This window comes from Schistocerca serialis, chromosome 1, assembly GCF_023864345.2.
Source record: "Schistocerca serialis cubense isolate TAMUIC-IGC-003099 chromosome 1, iqSchSeri2.2, whole genome shotgun sequence".
NCBI lineage: Eukaryota > Metazoa > Arthropoda > Insecta > Orthoptera > Acrididae > Schistocerca > Schistocerca serialis.
In genome coordinates, this window is record NC_064638.1 from 130,040,258 (window position 1) to 130,057,452 (window position 17,195).

The window sequence follows — 17,195 nt, forward strand, 5'->3', positions numbered from 1 at the left end:
CGTCTCGATCCCTTGAGTCAAGAGATGGGGACGTTTGCAAGACAACAACCATCTGCACGAACAGTTCGACGACGTTTGCAGCAGCATGGACTATCAGCTCGGAGACCCTTGATGCTGCATCACAGACAGGAGCGCCTGTGATGGTGTACTCAACGACGAACCTGGGTACACGAATGGCAAAACGTCATTTTTTTCGGATGAATCCAGGTTCTGTTTACAGCATCATGATGGTCGCATCGGTGTTTGCCGACATCGCGGTGAACGCACATTGGAAGCGTGTATTCGTCATAGCCATACTGACGTATCACCCAGCGTGATGATATGGGGTGCCATTGATTACACGCCTCGGTCACCTCTTGTTCGCAATGACGGCACTTTGAACAGTGGACGTTACATTTCGGATGTGTCACGTACCTTGGCTCTACCCTTCTCTCGATCCCTGCGAAACCCTACATTTCAGCAGGATAATGCACGACCACATGTTGCAGGTCCTGTACAGGCCTTTCTGGATACAGAAAATGTCCGACTGCTGCCCTGGCCAGCACATTCTCCAGATCTCTCACCAACTGAAAAAGTCTGATCAATGGTGGCCGAGCAACTGGCTCGTCACAATACGCCAGTCACTACTCTTGATGAACTGTGTTATCGTGTTGAAGCTGCATGGGCAGCTGTACCTGTACAAGCCATCCAAGCTCTGTCTGACTCAATGCCCAGACGTATCAAGGCCGTTAATAAGGGCAGAGGTGGTTGTTCTGGGTACTGATTTCTCAGGATCTATGCACCCAAATTGTGTGAAAATGTGATCACATGTCAGTTCTAGTATGATATATTTGTCCAATGAATACCCGTAATCATCTGCATTTCTTCGTGGTGTAGCGATTTTAATGGCCAGTAGTGTATGTTGACAAAACAATACTTATTCTGCACATCTGAATGCTCACTTAAGAGAGATTTCTACTTTACGGTCGCGACTTCGGGAAGGCATGTGACACCGTCCCGCACTGCCGTTTAGTGAAAAGAAACAGGCTTACCGTGTACCAGACCAGATTTGCGACGGCATTCAAGACTTCCTGGCAGATAGAATTCTACATGTTGCTGTTAACGGAACTAACTCGACAGATGAAAAGGTAATTTCCGGAGTACCCCAAGGAAGTGTGATAGGACAGTGTATATAAATGATCTTGTAGAAAGCGTCGAGAGCTCCTTTAGATTGCTCACAGTGACACAGTTATCTGTAAGAAAGTAGCAACGCCATATCACAGTACAGATTTGCACAATGGCCTGCAGAGGGTTGATAAATGGTGCAGGCTCTGTCAAATGACCCTGAACGTAAATAAATGGAACTTATTGCGCATACACAGGAAAAGAAATGAACCACTGTACAACTACACTATTGATGACAAATTGCTGGAAACAGTATCTGCCGTAAAACATCTATGAGTTGCTATTCAGAGCGCTCATAAGTGGAGGAACCACGTAAAGCAAATAGTGAGAAACGCAGATGCCGGAAAAAAGGAAGAATCTTAAGGAAATGTAATCATCCACTAAGGAAGTCGCTTACAAGGTGCTCGTTCCACCGATTCTTGAGTACTGTTCATCAATCTGGGATCCTTAGCAGGTAGGACTGAGAGAAGAGAGCGAGAGAGAGAGAGAGAGAGAGAGAGAGAGAGAGAGAGAGAGAAGATCCGACGAAGAGAGGCACTTTTCGTCACGGGTCGTGGGCGCGAGAGCGTTTCAGAGATGCTCAACAAACTCCAGTCAAGTGATAGAAGTTAAAATAGAGGCGTTGTGCATCACGGAGACGTTCGCTATTCGAATCTCGACAGAGAACTTTCCGGGAGCAGTCGGACAACATTATTTCCTCCAACATACATCTCCCAAAATGACCGTGAGAGAAAATTAAAGAAATCAGAGCTAATGCAGAGGCTTGCCGACAATCATTCTTCCCACGCGCCATCCGCGAGGGACCAATTAAGGCCCCTACATAAGCAACAATTTATCGGCCGACCGACGGACCGACCAATTTCGTGGCAGCCTACAAACGTCCCGGCCGACTGTACTCTGCGATTACAGCGCCGTTCTATTGTTGTGATTTGTTTATCTTAAGTTGATTGTGTTTATGTTCTACGAGATCTCGCTCAGTTTTACAGAGAAGCAACAAGGAGAGTTTTCTTTGGTTGTTTTAGAAGTAACAACGCCAAAAATGCCGCGAGAAAGCTGTGGGCAAAGAGGTGGCTAATGCAAGGAAACAAACAAATTGACCCATGTTCTGTTACTTAAGCAGGTGGGATATATTGATTTGCGTAATTATCGAAGAATGAATTGGTGTTCATTTTGGAGCTATTCGACAGCTCAAATCATTCTTAACGAAAACGAATTCAGTCATAAGAGAAGCTGAAAGCTGTGAGGCAAGGCTATTGGTTACATTATGGTTTCTAGCCACTGACAGAAGTTAAGAGGACCTCAAATTCAGAGCTGTTGTATCCTGAAACCTGCAACGTGATGTATAATTGGCTGAGAAAATACGTCATAGTAAAGAAAAACATAAAACAAAAGACTTTCACGTAAACGTTATTTACACTCCTGGAAATTGAAATAAGAACACCGTGAATTCATTGTCCCAGGAAGGGGAAACTTTATTGACACATTCCTGGGGTCAGATACATCACATGATCACACTGACAGAACCACAGGCACATAGACACAGGCAACAGAGCATGCACAATGTCGGCACTAGTACAGTGTATATCCACCTTTCGCAGCAATGCAGGCTGCTATTCTCCCATGGAGACGATCGTAGAGATGCTGGATGTAGTCCTGTGGAACGGCTTGCCATGCCATTTCCACCTGGCGCCTCAGTTGGACCAGCGTTCGTGCTGGACGTGCAGACCGCGTGAGACGACGCTTCATCCAGTCCCAAACATGCTCAATGGGGGACAGATCCGGAGATCTTGCTGGCCAGGGTAGTTGACTTACACCTTCTAGAGCACGTTGGGTGGCACGGGATACATGCGGACGTGCATTGTCCTGTTGGAACAGCAAGTTCCCTTGCCGGTCTAGGAATGGTAGAACGATGGGTTCGATGACGGTTTGGATGTACCGTGCACTATTCAGTGTCCCCTCGACGATCACCAGTGGTGTACGGCCAGTGTAGGAGATCGCTCCCCACACCATGATGCCGGGTGTTGGCCCTGTGTGCCTCGGTTGTATGCAGTCCTGATTGTGGCGCTCACCTACACGGCGCCAAACACGCATACGACCATCATTGGCACCAAGGCAGAAGCGACTCTCATCGCTGAAGACGACACGTCTCCATTCGTCCCTCCATTCACGCCTGTCGCGACACCACAGGAGGCGGGCTGCACGATGTTGGGGCGTGACGGAAGACGGCCTAACGGTGTGCGGGACCGTAGCCCAGCTTCATGGAGACGGTTGCGAATGGTCCTCGCCGATACCCCAGGAGCAACAGTGTCCCTAATTTGCTGGGAAGTGGCGGTGCGGTCCCCTACGGCACCGCGTAGGATCCTACGGTCTTGGCGTGCATCCGTGCGTCGCTGCGGTCCGGTCCCAGGTCGACGGGCGCGTGCACCTTCCGCCGACCACTGGCGACAACATCGATGTACTGTGGAGACCTCACGCCCCACGTGTTGAGCAATTCGGGGGTACGTCCACCCGGCCTCCCGCATGCCCACTATACGCCCTCACTCAAAGTCCGTCAACTGCACATACGGTTCACGTCCACGCTGTCGCGGCATGCTACCAGTGTTAAAGACTGCGATGGAGCTCCGTATGCCACGGCAAACTGGCTGACACTGACGGCGGCGGTGCACAAATGCTGCGCAGCTAGCGCCATTCGACGGCCAACACCGCGGTTCCTGGTGTGTCCGCGGTTCCTGGTGTGTCCTCTGTGCCGTGCGTGTGATCATTGCTTGTACAGCCCTCTCGCAGTGTCCGGAGCAAGTATGGTGGGTCTGACACACCGGTGTCAATGTGTTCTTTTTTCCATTTCCAGGAGTGTATTTATACACTGAAGAGCCAAAGAAAATGCCTAATATCGTGCGGGGACCCTGCGAGAACGCAGAACTGCCGCAACAAGACGTGGCATAGACTCAACTAACGTTAAGTACTGTTGGAGGGAACTGACACCATGAACCCTGCAGGGCTGTCCATAAATCCCTGAGTACGAAGGGGTGGAGATCTCCTCTGAACAGCACGTTGCAAGGAATCCCAGATATGCTCAATAATGTTCATGTCTGGGGAGATTGGTGGCCATCCCCAGAAGAGTGTTCCTGGAGCCACTCTCTAGCAATTCTGGACGTTTGGGGTGTCGGATTGTCCTGTTGAAATTGCCCAAGTCCGTCGGAATGCACAATGGACATGAATGGATGCAGGTGTTCAGACAGGATCCTTGAGCACTTCTGACCTGTCAGGTATCGTATCTAGACGTATCAGAGGTCCCATATCACTCCAACTGCACATGCCCCACATCATTACAGAGCCTCCACCAGATTGAACAGTCCCCTGCTGTCATGCAAGGTCCATAGATTCATGAGGTTGTTCCCATACCCGTACACGTCCATCCGCTCACTACAATTTGAAACGAGACTCGTCCAACCAGGCAATGCGTTTCCAGTCATCAACAGGGCTATATCCGTGTTGATGGGCCCAGGCGAGGCGTAAGGCTTTATGTCGAGCAGTCATCAACGGATATTGATGATAGTTCGTGGAATGGTTCGCACGCTGTCCCTTGTTGACGGTCCAGCATTGAAATCTGCAGCAATTTGCGGAAGGGTTGCATTTCTGTCACGTTTAACGATTCCCTTCAGTTGTCGTTGGTCCCGTTCTTCTTTTTACGGCAGCAGAGATGTCGGAGACTCGTGAAATGGTCGTACGTGAAAATCAGTGCTGTGCTGTGTCCCATGGTTCCTGCGCCGACTATAATACCACGTTCAAACTCACTTAAAACTTAACAACTTGCCATTGTAACAGCAGTAGCCGATCCTAACAACTGCGCCAGACACCTTTTGTCTTATATAGGCATTTCCGACCGCAGTGCCGTATTCTGGCTGTTTACATATCTCTGTATTTGAATACGCATGCCTGTACCAGTTCCTTTGGCGCTTCAGTGTATATGTAGCATAAAAGATGTCCTGTAAGTTTAAGAAACACGTTTCAGATTCGAAGAAAAAGACTAGACATGGTGGTACCAAACATCATCTAATAAATACAACAACAGATACATGTGAAATGAAGCCTTTAAGCCTTTAGCAACTGTTAGACCAGTAAAAAAAATCAAAAAATATAGCACATTGCTCTTCATAGCATAGGTCTAGGATATACGCTGGACTTTTTTTTAAGACTTACTTGTTACAAGTATAGCTTATGAATTAGCGTTCATTGAATGTCGATATCTCTGTTTTTAGGTTTCATTTTCGGTAATTAACGGAAATAAACCCTGAAGACCGAAATACAAAAGGCTGATGGAGTTATTCTCTCTATGAAGATTCGTTAAAAAATGAAAAAGAAGTGCTCCATTTCTTGGATCTATATTGCTACGTTCGACGTGTCCCAAAAACATCTGCAGTCTTTAGATTCCTGGAAAAACGCTGCCCTTGAAGTTTCGTCCGTCTCATACCTCATCATGTATATTAGAACAGCATTTAATTACAAACAGCATTTAATTCCACGCGCACTGACGAACGTTTGTCGGGCGGTTGGCACGACGACGCTACATACGGTACAATTTGTTGGGTGGAGTGGATGGGGTGTGGGAGAGAGGGGGGCGATTGGCTGTCGGGTGGTCCTACCTGCCCGACATCCCGACAAGGAATGTCAGTCGCTCCAATCACCTACATACGTACAGTTTGTCGTTCGGTTGGTTAGTTGGTGCGTGTGCACAGCCATTTAATAGTACGGCTCTCCACCACTCTCGGTTGGATGGAGTGCGGAGTGTGATGTAGATAGATTCTAGCGCAGGCGCCCATGATGGCGCCTGCCATTGGCCACTGCTCGCCCGTACGTCACGGACCGTGACCTGCGCGCTGGCAGCCGAGTGGCAGTAGGTAAACAGTCTTCCGAATCCATTTCTTCTCCAGAGGTGTCGGCAATTGGCGGCTCGCAGTTTTGCATCAGACATGGAATCTGGGACGACTGCCTTCGTGATACTGGCAGTGTGCGCCACGGCCAGCGCCATCATGTTCAGGGGAAACGCGAAGCCCTCCATATACAATGGTGAGTGCTGTTGCGGAGTATTTGTTGTTGCTAATACCGGTATTAGACTATCAAATTTTCCTTGCAAACTATGTCAAATAAAATTTGATAATGTAATAAGGAACTTTGTCGAAGTTAGGCATTGGTCAAATCTAGCTAGCGCCTTGCCTCAGATTTGATCAAAGAAAACATTCGTCTTATGTTCAGTTTATGGAGAAATTTAACCGCTTGGGGCGCTAGCATCGCTGAATCTGCCGCTTGTGTTTATAGATACAAACGTGGTCCCGAAGTCCGTGAGCGCACGTGATGTTTGCGTATGCGCGATGAAGGAACTATATATCTTTTGCGCCACGTCAGAAATGTTTGTAAAGGAAATATGATGAATATTTTATCAAATACCTTTATCAAAGAATATTTGATAGTGTAATACAGGCCTACGGAGTATTTCACTATTTGTGGCTGCGGCAGCTGCCAGCGACGTGGAATCTTATGTCGATGACGAGCGCGTATCAGTTCCTTGCTTGTCACGACGTCACGCGATACTGTAACGGTATCTGCGTCGTGCACAACGTCTGAAAGTCGCGTTAGAAACCTGAACACGCAAGCGCGTATTCCTTCAGCTGAAAGCCAGTTTCATACGGATGAGAAACAGGTGAACAGGCAAGTGCGTGTAGCCGCGTCCGAGCGAAGTGCCGCAGTCTGATCAGATATTGCGCACAAGGAACGTAATCAACGAGATTGCACAGATATTCATCGTTCTGTAACTCTGTATATGAATGCAAAAATCCAATACAGCGACCAGACCGGTTGGGGACATCCGCCACAATGCGCTGTACAGTGTATTAGGTTTATGACAGTATATTCAAGTGGTCAGTGGTGTGTTGCCTGACGTCACAGCGGACAGCTTTTAACGTCTCAAAAACACACAAACACAAAACCAACAACAATCACACATCAAATGAACTAGTAAATTTTATCTGAATAAATTATTCAAATTACTTTCATAAAAGTCCACTGCAGAATTACATAGATAGAATGCGAAACAAAAGCTCGCAATACGATAAATGTTTCACATGCGGATATACCACACTGTTCACTGAAATGTACTTTGTATAATAAGAAACTACCAAACTCAATGTAAGCTAGCTGATCGATTCACTGATTGTATTGTGTGACTGTATGACTACGGCCCCAGAACTATTCTTACTTACCTCGGTACGGTAAAAGGTTTCATCCGAAAGTGGAGTACAGCAAGCAGCACTGCAGCAAAGTTTAATTGAAATGGTGGGCTAAAAGTGACATTTAAAATCATGTGTACAGCTGCATGCAATGTATACACAAGCAACATCATATTTCTTGCACGGGAATAATTGAGGGGCTAATGCTCTAAAAGTTATTTTTCTGAAACAATGTTATAGCAAAGAATTACTTTATAGCTTTTCTTTCAGGATCGTGAACAGTATTGACTAATACAAAAATGACTAGTTTTTTTAAATACGTTGATTATTCGAAAATTTTACTTTAATATTTATGTAAACTGCCCAAAATAATCACTATTATTTCACATACATGTTTGTGTGGGAGAGGAGAACTGACTTCCCTAGCTGTGAGCAATCCACCAGATGGTGTCAACCAAATTTCGGTACGACAATTTTACAGCGGAGTGCTAACTACGAACAAGTATGTAAAGCTGCAAATTTACCTTAAAGTAGAATTCTTCACAAAGCTCTTTTCAAAATCCATAAATACTATCATCTTACTCGGTCACATCCAGCAAATTTATATTCAATATTCAGCAGCTCAATTCCAGATAAAAATTTCCTGACCATTCAGTTCCTCACATCCTTCCGTAAACATCTCAGTGCACGCCCTCAGGTAGAGACGGTGTAACATCATGACCAAAGATCTCGGATCAACATGGCTTGCTCAAAGAAGCGTGCATATCAGTATGTTAAAGTAATAAATTAACAATTCTGTATTGAGCACGATGACATGATGCACACGTCAAAAGTTTCGCAACACACCATCAGCAGTTTTACTCAGTTACTTGTGTGACATTACGGTCTCTACGTTTGACTCACTAATCAGAGCATACTGCGGTCTTTCGTCTTCATCTGGTGCATAGCTTCATATTCTTCATTTACAACTGGAGTCTTTGACTCAATTTCTTGTCAACCATTGTACAAGATGGTGCAACGATTTAAGAAAACCAGCCTCATAATAGACAGCAACAAGTTTCGAATGCCATCCAGATATGTATTCTTTGTCTTGAACCACTTAACTCCATGACAAAAATAATTCCTAATCGACTAAAAGTTAAATGTTTTTTTAAAAAAGAATATCTCACTGACTACTAAAATCCTATTCAAGGGAGCCAGTGATCGCCCTATCTGTATGCGGTGACTACCATTTCAATGACCTAACCTGAGTTTCATGGCGCTAGTTTACATACCTACGTAAAACCGACGCAAGATTCGTGGATAAATATTACATTTCCCGACATAACTGGTGAAAACCTTCCGGAAAATCTGTTTATGTACTGAAGGCAGCATTGTCAGGTACGTCACAGGATAAAGTATGTCCTTAACAGATAACGTAGATGCTTCTATTTAGGTAGTGAGAAAGAACTCAGAATTATTAACATCCCTGCGAGAACTAAAAGCTGTTAGATCTGGTATGCAGGATACGAGACAAGCGAAATCCCTCCCTCCCCCCCCTCCTCCTCCCAGACTCAGAAGAACGTAATAATCCCAATGTCAAAGCAGGCAGATACTGACATATTACCGAACCATCAGTTTAATGAGTCATGATTGCGAAGTATTAACACCAGGTTGCGAAGTATTAGCACCAGTTTTCTACAGAAGAATGGAATAATTCATAGAAGCCAACATAGGGAAAGATCATTTGGATTTCTGGATAAGTAGGCGAATAAAACACAGTACTGATCCTACGACTTACCCTGGAAAACAGATTGGAGGAGGACAGAGCAACATTTATAGATTGTGTAGATTTAGATAATGCTTGAGGCAATGTTGACAGGAATACATTCCGTCTAAGTCTCATAATTGTCAAGGATAAAGTACCAAAAGTGAAAGGTTAACCACAACTAGTACAGTACCAAAACCACAGTTCCGAGCCTTAGGGCATGAAAGGGAAGCAATAAATGAGAAGAGAGTGAGACATTGCAATCTGTCCCCAGTGTTTTTCAATATATACATTGTGCAAACAGTAAACGAAACCACGGAAAAATATGGAAATGTGATTGAAGTTAACGGAGAATAAACGACATTGTAATTACATCTACATCTACATACATACTCCGCAATCCACCATACGGTGCGTGGCGGAGGGTACCTCGTACCACAACTAACATCTTCTCTCCCTGTTCCACTCCCAAATAGAACGAGGGAAAAAAATGACTGCCTATATGCCTCTGTACGAGACCTAATCTCTCTTATCTTATCTTTGTGGTCTTTCCGCGAAATGTAAGTTGGCGGCAGAAAAACTGTACTGCAGTCAGCCTCAAATTCCGGTTCTCTAAATTTCCTCACTAACGATTCACGAAAAGAACGCCTCCTTTCCTCCAGAGACTCCCACCCGAGTTCCTGAATCATTTCCGTAACACTCGCGTGATGATCAAACCTACCAGTAACAAATCTTGCAGCCCGCCTCTGAATTGCTTCTATGTCCTCCCTCAATCCGACCTGATAGGGATCCCAAATGCTCGAGCAGTACTCAAGATTAGGGCGTATTAGGGTTTTATAAGCGGTCTCCTTTACACATGAACCACATCTTCCCAAAATTCTACCAATGAACCGAAGACGACTATCCGCCTTCCCCACAACTGCCATTACATGCTTGTCCCACTTCATACCGCTCTGCAATGTTACGCCCAAATATTTAATCGACGAGACTGCCAAGCGCTACACTACTAATGGAGTATTCAGACATTACGGGATTCTTTTCCCTATTCATCTGCATTAATTTACATTTATCTATTTATAGAGTTAGCTGCCATTCTTTACACCAATCACAAATCCTGTCCAAGTCGTCTTCTATCCTCCTACAGTCACTCAACGACGCCACCTTCCCGTACACCACAGCATTGGAATCAGCAAACAGCCGCACATTGCTATCCACCCTATCCAAAAGATCATTTATGTAGATAGAAAACAACAGCGGACCTACCACACTTCCCTGGGCCACTCCAGATGATACCCTCACCTCCGATGAACACTCACCATCGAGGACAACGTACTGGGTTCTATTAATTAAGAAGTCTTCGAGCCACTCACATATTTGGGAACCAATGCCATATGCTTGTATCTTAATTAGGAGTCTGCAGTGGGGCACCGAGTCAAACGCTTTCCGGAAGCCAAGAAATATGGCATCCGTCTGATACCCTTCATCCATGGTTCGCAAGATATCATGTGAAAAAAGGGCGAGTTGCGTTTCGCAAGAGCGCTGCTTTCTAAAGCCGTGCTGATGCATGGCCACCAACTTCTCTGTTTCAAGGAAATTCATTATATTCGAACTGAGAATATGTTCGAGAATCCTGCAACAAACCGATGTTAAGGATATTGGTCTGTAATTTTGAGGATCCGTCCTTCTACCCTTTTTATATACAGGCGTCACCTGCGCTTTTTTCCAGTCGCTCGGGACTTTACGTTGGGCAAGAGATTCTTGATAAATGCAAGCTAAGCAAGGAGCCAATGCAGTAGAGTACTCTCTGTAAAGCCGAATTGGAATCCCATCAGAACCTGGCGATTTATTTATTTTCAACCCATTCAGCTGCTTCACGACCCCAGGGCTGTCTATCACTATGTCCTCCATACGGGAATCTGTACGAGACTCAAACGGCGGTATGTTTGTACGATCCTCCTGCGTGAAAGATTTCTCAAATGCTAAATTTAAAATTTCAGCTTTCGTTTTGCCAGAGACGGCAAAGGACCTGACATAACGGAATAGATAGTCTCTTCAAAATAGGTTGTAAGATGAACATCAGCAAAAGGTAAATGGCTAATGGAATACAGCTTTTGTTGAGAGAATTAGGACATGACAAAATGGCTCTGAGCACTATGGGACTCAACTGCTGTGGTCATAAGTCCCCTAGAACTTAGAACTACTTAAACCTAACTAACCTAAGGACAGCACACAACACCCAGCCATCACGAGGCAGAGAAAATCCCTGACCCCTCCGGGAATCGAACCCGGGAACCCGGGCGTGGGAAGCGAGAACGCTACCGCACGACCACGAGAGACAATGTATAAGTAAAACTGTTTGTGTTATTTGAGTAACATGGTCGAAGTATAGGGGCTGAAACGTCCCCTTTGAAAACTTAAGAATGACTGTGCTGGTAAACCTCTTAAGTTACTTGATTTTCAAACAGCTGAGCTCAACGTACTCAAACAGTTTTCTCTTTACTTATTCTGATCAACACTAAACTGATACAAAATATTTTTAGCGCAACGCCATCTGACTTTCAATAATCCCTACACAAGAATGGCCCTGACTAACAATAACCTATACCTTTCATGAATCACTTACCTCACAAAAACCTTCGTTACTCGAACTACTGCAATACAGCGAGCGCCAGTACTGCCAGCTAAATGAGGCACTAACTACTGATAGGCATAGTTAGCAAATGAAAGAATATGATAGGGAACAAACAATGTATTTACCTTAATAGCGTTAAAAGGTATATATATATAAATTTTTGTGACATCCAATTAAACAAATTTCCTTTTTCTGATGGACACACTTCCAGATCGCCCCCTCACAAAACTCTGGCAATTCTCTCTCCACATCCACCACCGCTGGCGGCTCACCTCCAACTGCCCAAGGCTACGCGCTGTTCACATCCAACTTCCCAAAACTACACTAGTGAATATTCCATCAATGAGTCCCATTAGGCACAGACTGCACACAGGGCAGTCAGCGATTTTCTTACAGAGCACTACGTGGCGTTACCAACATAAAAACCTAAACAGCCTACTTACAGGGCTGTGAAATGCTTACTGAACAATAGCAAGAAAAGCATTTCTGAAAAAGATGTCACCATCTAACATAAAATGAAATGTGAGGAAGTCTTCTCTGAAGGTATTTGTCTGTAGCGTTGCTTATGTGGAAGTGAAACGTGGACTATTTCTTAATGTCTCACGATGGGTTTAATTACCTATTGCTTCTTTTGGTAAAATGATGCTCTAATTTTTCGCCGCGATTCGCTCAGTTCCTCCTAGCTATTCGAACTACCTATCGAATCTTCAACATTGTTCTGTAGTACTACATTTCGGAAGCTAATTTCTCCCACTTGTAATGTTTACTGTTTATAGTGGCGGTTGCATAGGATTGTCATTGCTAATAGACAAGCAAAACTGCGTGAAATAAACGCAAAAATCCCCTTCTGTTCTTGATATACGTGAACGACCTCCCTTCCTATCTGAAACAGGAAGCTGAACTGACACTGTTTGCTAATGATACAAGCCTCATTATTAATCCAGTAAAAGAAACTCCAATTGAAAATGATACAAATAAGCCGGCCGGTGTGGCCGTGCGGTTCTAGGCGCTTCAGTTTGGAACCGCGTGACAGCTACGGTCGCAGGTTCGAATCCTGCCTCGGGCATGGATGTGTGTGATGTCCTTAGGTTAGTTAGGTTTAAGTAATTCTAAGTTCTAGTCTCACTTTCAAGATGATGACCTCAGAAGTTAAGTCCCATAGTGCTCAGAGCCATTTGAACCACGATACAAAAAGGGCTTTGGAAAAGTCATTAATTGGTTTTATGCAAATGGGCTTGCTCTAAAATTTGAAAAATAAAGTACACCCAATTTTCTGCTGCAAAAAGAACAGTTCCTTCAATAAATGTAACACATCAACAGAAGTGAGTAGAGAGGGTAGAGCATTCTAAGTTTTTGGGTGTACAAGTGGATGAGAATCTTAATTGGAAAATTCATATTTTGGATCTTCTAAAGCGATTAGGTTCAGCAACTTTTGCAATCAGAATTATTGCCAATTTTGAGGATATATAAATTAGTCAGCTAACATATTTTGCATACTGTCGCTCTCTGATGTCATACGGAATAATTTTAGACAAAAAGTATTCACTGCTCAAAAGAAAGTGGTTAGAATAATGTGGGGTTCATAGTCGCACATCTTGTAGGCATCTTTTTAGAAGATTGGGAATTCTTACAACAGCCTCACAGTACGTTTACTCACTAATGAAATTTGTTCTCAACAACATGGACCAGTTTAAAAACAACAGTGATATTCATAGCTATAATACCAGATAAAATAAATACTTAAACTATCCTTTACTCAACCAAAATTTGGCACAGAAAGGGGTAAAATATCCTGCTATAAAAATTTTCGACAAATTACCAAATGAAATAAAATGTCTGACAGACAGCAGTAATAGCTTCAAAAATAAATTGGAATCATATCTCCTTCACAACTCCTTCGATACCATAGATGAATTCTATAAATATAGTACATGCGTTTTGTGCCATTTAAGGGAATGGGGTAAATAATAAAAATATTAATCTTTAACTCTGTATTGTACTATATATATAATCAGCCATTATGATGTGGAACGTATCAAGTGCACAAGCGATGCATATATATAGGGTGTTACAAAAAGGTACGGCCAAACTTTCAGGAAACATTCCTCACACACAAATAAAGAAAAGATGTTATGTGGACATGGGTCCGGAAACGCTTAATTTCCATGTTAGAGCTCATTTTAGTTTCGTCAGTATGTACTGTACTTCCTCGATTCACCGCCAGTTGGCCCAATTGAAGGAAGGTAATGTTGACTTCGGTGCTTGTGTTGACATGCGACTCATTGCTCTACAGTACTAGCATGAAGCACATGACGAATGTGGTTTTGCAGTCAGTGCAATGTTTACAAATGCGGAGTTGGCAGATGCCCATTTAATGTGTGGATTAGCACGGGGCAATAGCCGTGTCCCGACAGGAAGACGTTCGAAGCAATTGATCGGCGTCTTAGGGAGCAGGGAACATTCCAGCCTATGACTCGCGACTGGGGAAGACCTAGGACACCTGCAATGGACTAGGCAATTCTTCGTGCAGTTGACGATAACCCTGATGTCAGCGTCAGAGAAGTTGCTGCTGTACAAGGTAACGTTGACCACGTCATGGAGAGTGCTACGGGAGAACCAGTTGTTTCCGTACCATGTACAGCGTGTGCACGCACTATCAGCAGCTGATTGGCCTCCACGGGTACACTTCTGCGGATGGTTCATCCAACAATGTGTCAATCCTCATTTCAGTGCAAGTGTTCTCTTTACGGATGAGGCTTCATTCCAACGTGATCAAACTGTACATTTTCACAATCAACATGTGTGGACTGACGAGAATCCGCACGCAATTGTGCAATCACGTCATCAACACAGATTTTCTGTGAACGTTTGGGCAGGCATTGTTGGTGATGTCTTGATTGGGCCCCATGCTCTTCCACTTACGCTCAATGAAGCACGTTATCATGATTTCATACAGGATACTCTACCTGTGCTGCTAGACATGTGCATTTACAAGTACGACACAACATGTGGTTCATGCACGTTGGAGCTCCTGCACATTTCAGTCGAAGTGTTCGTACGCTTCTCAACAACAGATTCGGTGATCGATGGATTGGTAGAGGCGGACCAATTCCGTGGCCTCCACGCTCTCCTGACCTCAACCCTCTTGACTTTCATTTATGGGGGCATTTGAAAGCTCTTGTCTATGCAACCCCGTAACCAAATGAAGAGAGACTTCGTGCTCGTATTGTGGACGGCTGTGATACAATACGCCATTCTCCAGGGCTGCATCAGCGCATCAGGGATTCCATGCGACGGAGGGTGGATGCATGTATCCTCGGTAACGGAGGACATTTTGAACATTTCCTGTAACAAAGTGTTTGAAGTCACGCTGGTAAGTTCTGTTGCTGTGTGTTTCCATTCCATGATTAATGTGATTTGAAGAGAAGTAATAAAATGAGCTCTAACATGGAAAGTAAGCGTTTCCGGAAACATGTCCACATAACATATTTTCTTTCTTTGCGTGTGAGGAATGTTTCCTGAAAGTTTGGTCGTACCTTTTTGTAAGAGCCTCTATATATATATATATCTTGTTTTAATGTGCATTGCTTGTGCACTTGACACGTTCCACATCATAACGGCTGCCGTACCGTGTGATTGATCAATGGAGCACGCAACCAACTAACTAACTCAACATGGGACGTACGACGCCATGTCACAGAGGTCATAATTATTCGCGACTGGTTTGAAGAACATTCTGAACAATTGGAACGACTGATATGGCCCCCAGACCTCCCGACATGAATCCCATAGAACATTTATGGTAGATAATCGAGAGTTAAGTTCGTGCGCAAAATCCTACGCCGGCAACACTTTCGTAATTATGGACAGCTATAGAGGTATATTGGCTCAGTATTTCTGCAGAGGCCTTCTAACGACTTGATGAGTCCATGCCACGTCGAGTTACTGCACACGTTATCAGGAGTTACCCCTTCTCTTGTCGGTTCAATGTATTTTGCATTGATAGTGCTTAATCAAGGCGGAAAATTTTTTTTGGAGCTGAGAAGGTTGAATAGCGTGACCTGAACAAGAACTACATACATAGCCCCATCCTGCATACAGAAGATATGAATTTGTCAGTAGTAGTGGAGTGTCTTAATCTTCCAAACAAATCAGGCGCAAGGGTAACTCCTTGCTACAGTCGAGAGTGATTTGTTGTAGACCTCTTCGTTCCTGTGTTTTTAAGCTATCCTGATTGTTAGTCCATACTTTCATAAATGTTTAACAAATACAGCGCTTGAAACTGTGTCACCCCTATTACTAGAGAGATAAGAGTGTTGTAGTTCAGAGGAAGGCAAGGTCTTGCCACCTAGAACAGACTCCCGCCGCGTAAAGCGTCAACTTAACGCTCGACTATCGCTGTACAATGTTCATCACGATGGAGTACTAATATTTCTCTCCGTTACTCCACGGGGGAGGGGGGGGGGGGGTTATGGGCGCTCAACATCAAGGTCATCAGCGGTTATCCACGGTTACCGGTTGATAATATAGTTGTTTGTTGAACTGTGGGAAAGGTTCAAAGACGTTCCTCCTGTCTAGAACTTCACACGAATTGTTCAGTTGTGGAAATTTTATTTATGAATAAAATACTTGGATGAGGCACACCGGTTTTTAACTGCTATAAACGAAATAAAACGCAGGTAAATAATATATATGTATGCTATTACGGTTTGCCTCCCCCCCCCCCCCCCCCACCCCCCCAGCCCTCCCGCATCCCTTCATCCACCACGTTGTTAGTGTTCATTCTGAAGTTTCGCTACCTCAGTCACCAGCTCAGAGGAAAAGAATCTGCAGAATACTCGAATGCTAAAATGTGATGGTATCTACGGACTCGAAATGGTGATGCACTTCTGGAGATTAACATAGCGCCTGTTAATTCATGTCTCTGAAGTATCCAATTCTTACCTCAGCACATGGTGAGCATCTTATTGCCACTTAATAGTTAGTGATTGCTTTTGCACGAGTTACTGCCATTACAAAGATATGTGAAGCAAGTCGAGTATGGCCAAAAATGTTAGCAGCCTACAGTTCGTTGTAATCCATAGAATGGACAGCTCTGTTATCCGCTTTAGAAAATTCGGAAGTAAATTCTGCTTAATGAAAAAAGTTGATTTTTAATATCTACGTCATCCGTCTATCTTTAAAAAAATTGACTGAAAATTGCAAAGATAAATGACAAAAATACAGTTACGAATGCGCTACGATGACCACAGAGAAACTATCACAGTGAATTTTCCTGTCTGTTGCATTAAGCTTTCTTTGTGTGTGAAAGTGTGTGAAATCTTATGGGACTTAACTGCTAAGGTCATCAGTCCCTAAAGCTTTCTTTAACTATATTACTTGTCCCTATTACTGTCGCAATATTCGGGCGGTAACTTAATTAAAATGG

At 44.1% G+C, this 17,195-nt stretch overlaps 1 protein-coding gene across 1 annotated transcript in view; it reads left to right on the forward strand.

Moving 5' to 3' along the window:
• Positions 1-6,105: 6,105 nt before the first annotated feature.
• Positions 6,106-17,195, forward strand: part of LOC126457127 (serine protease snake-like) — a 162,976-nt gene continuing 151,886 nt past the window's right edge. Inside the window, exon 1 of the mRNA XM_050093191.1 lies at positions 6,106-6,231. Within this exon, the coding sequence (XP_049949148.1) occupies positions 6,135-6,231 (97 nt within the window). The 5' untranslated portion in view covers positions 6,106-6,134. The remainder of the gene's footprint in view (positions 6,232-17,195) is intronic.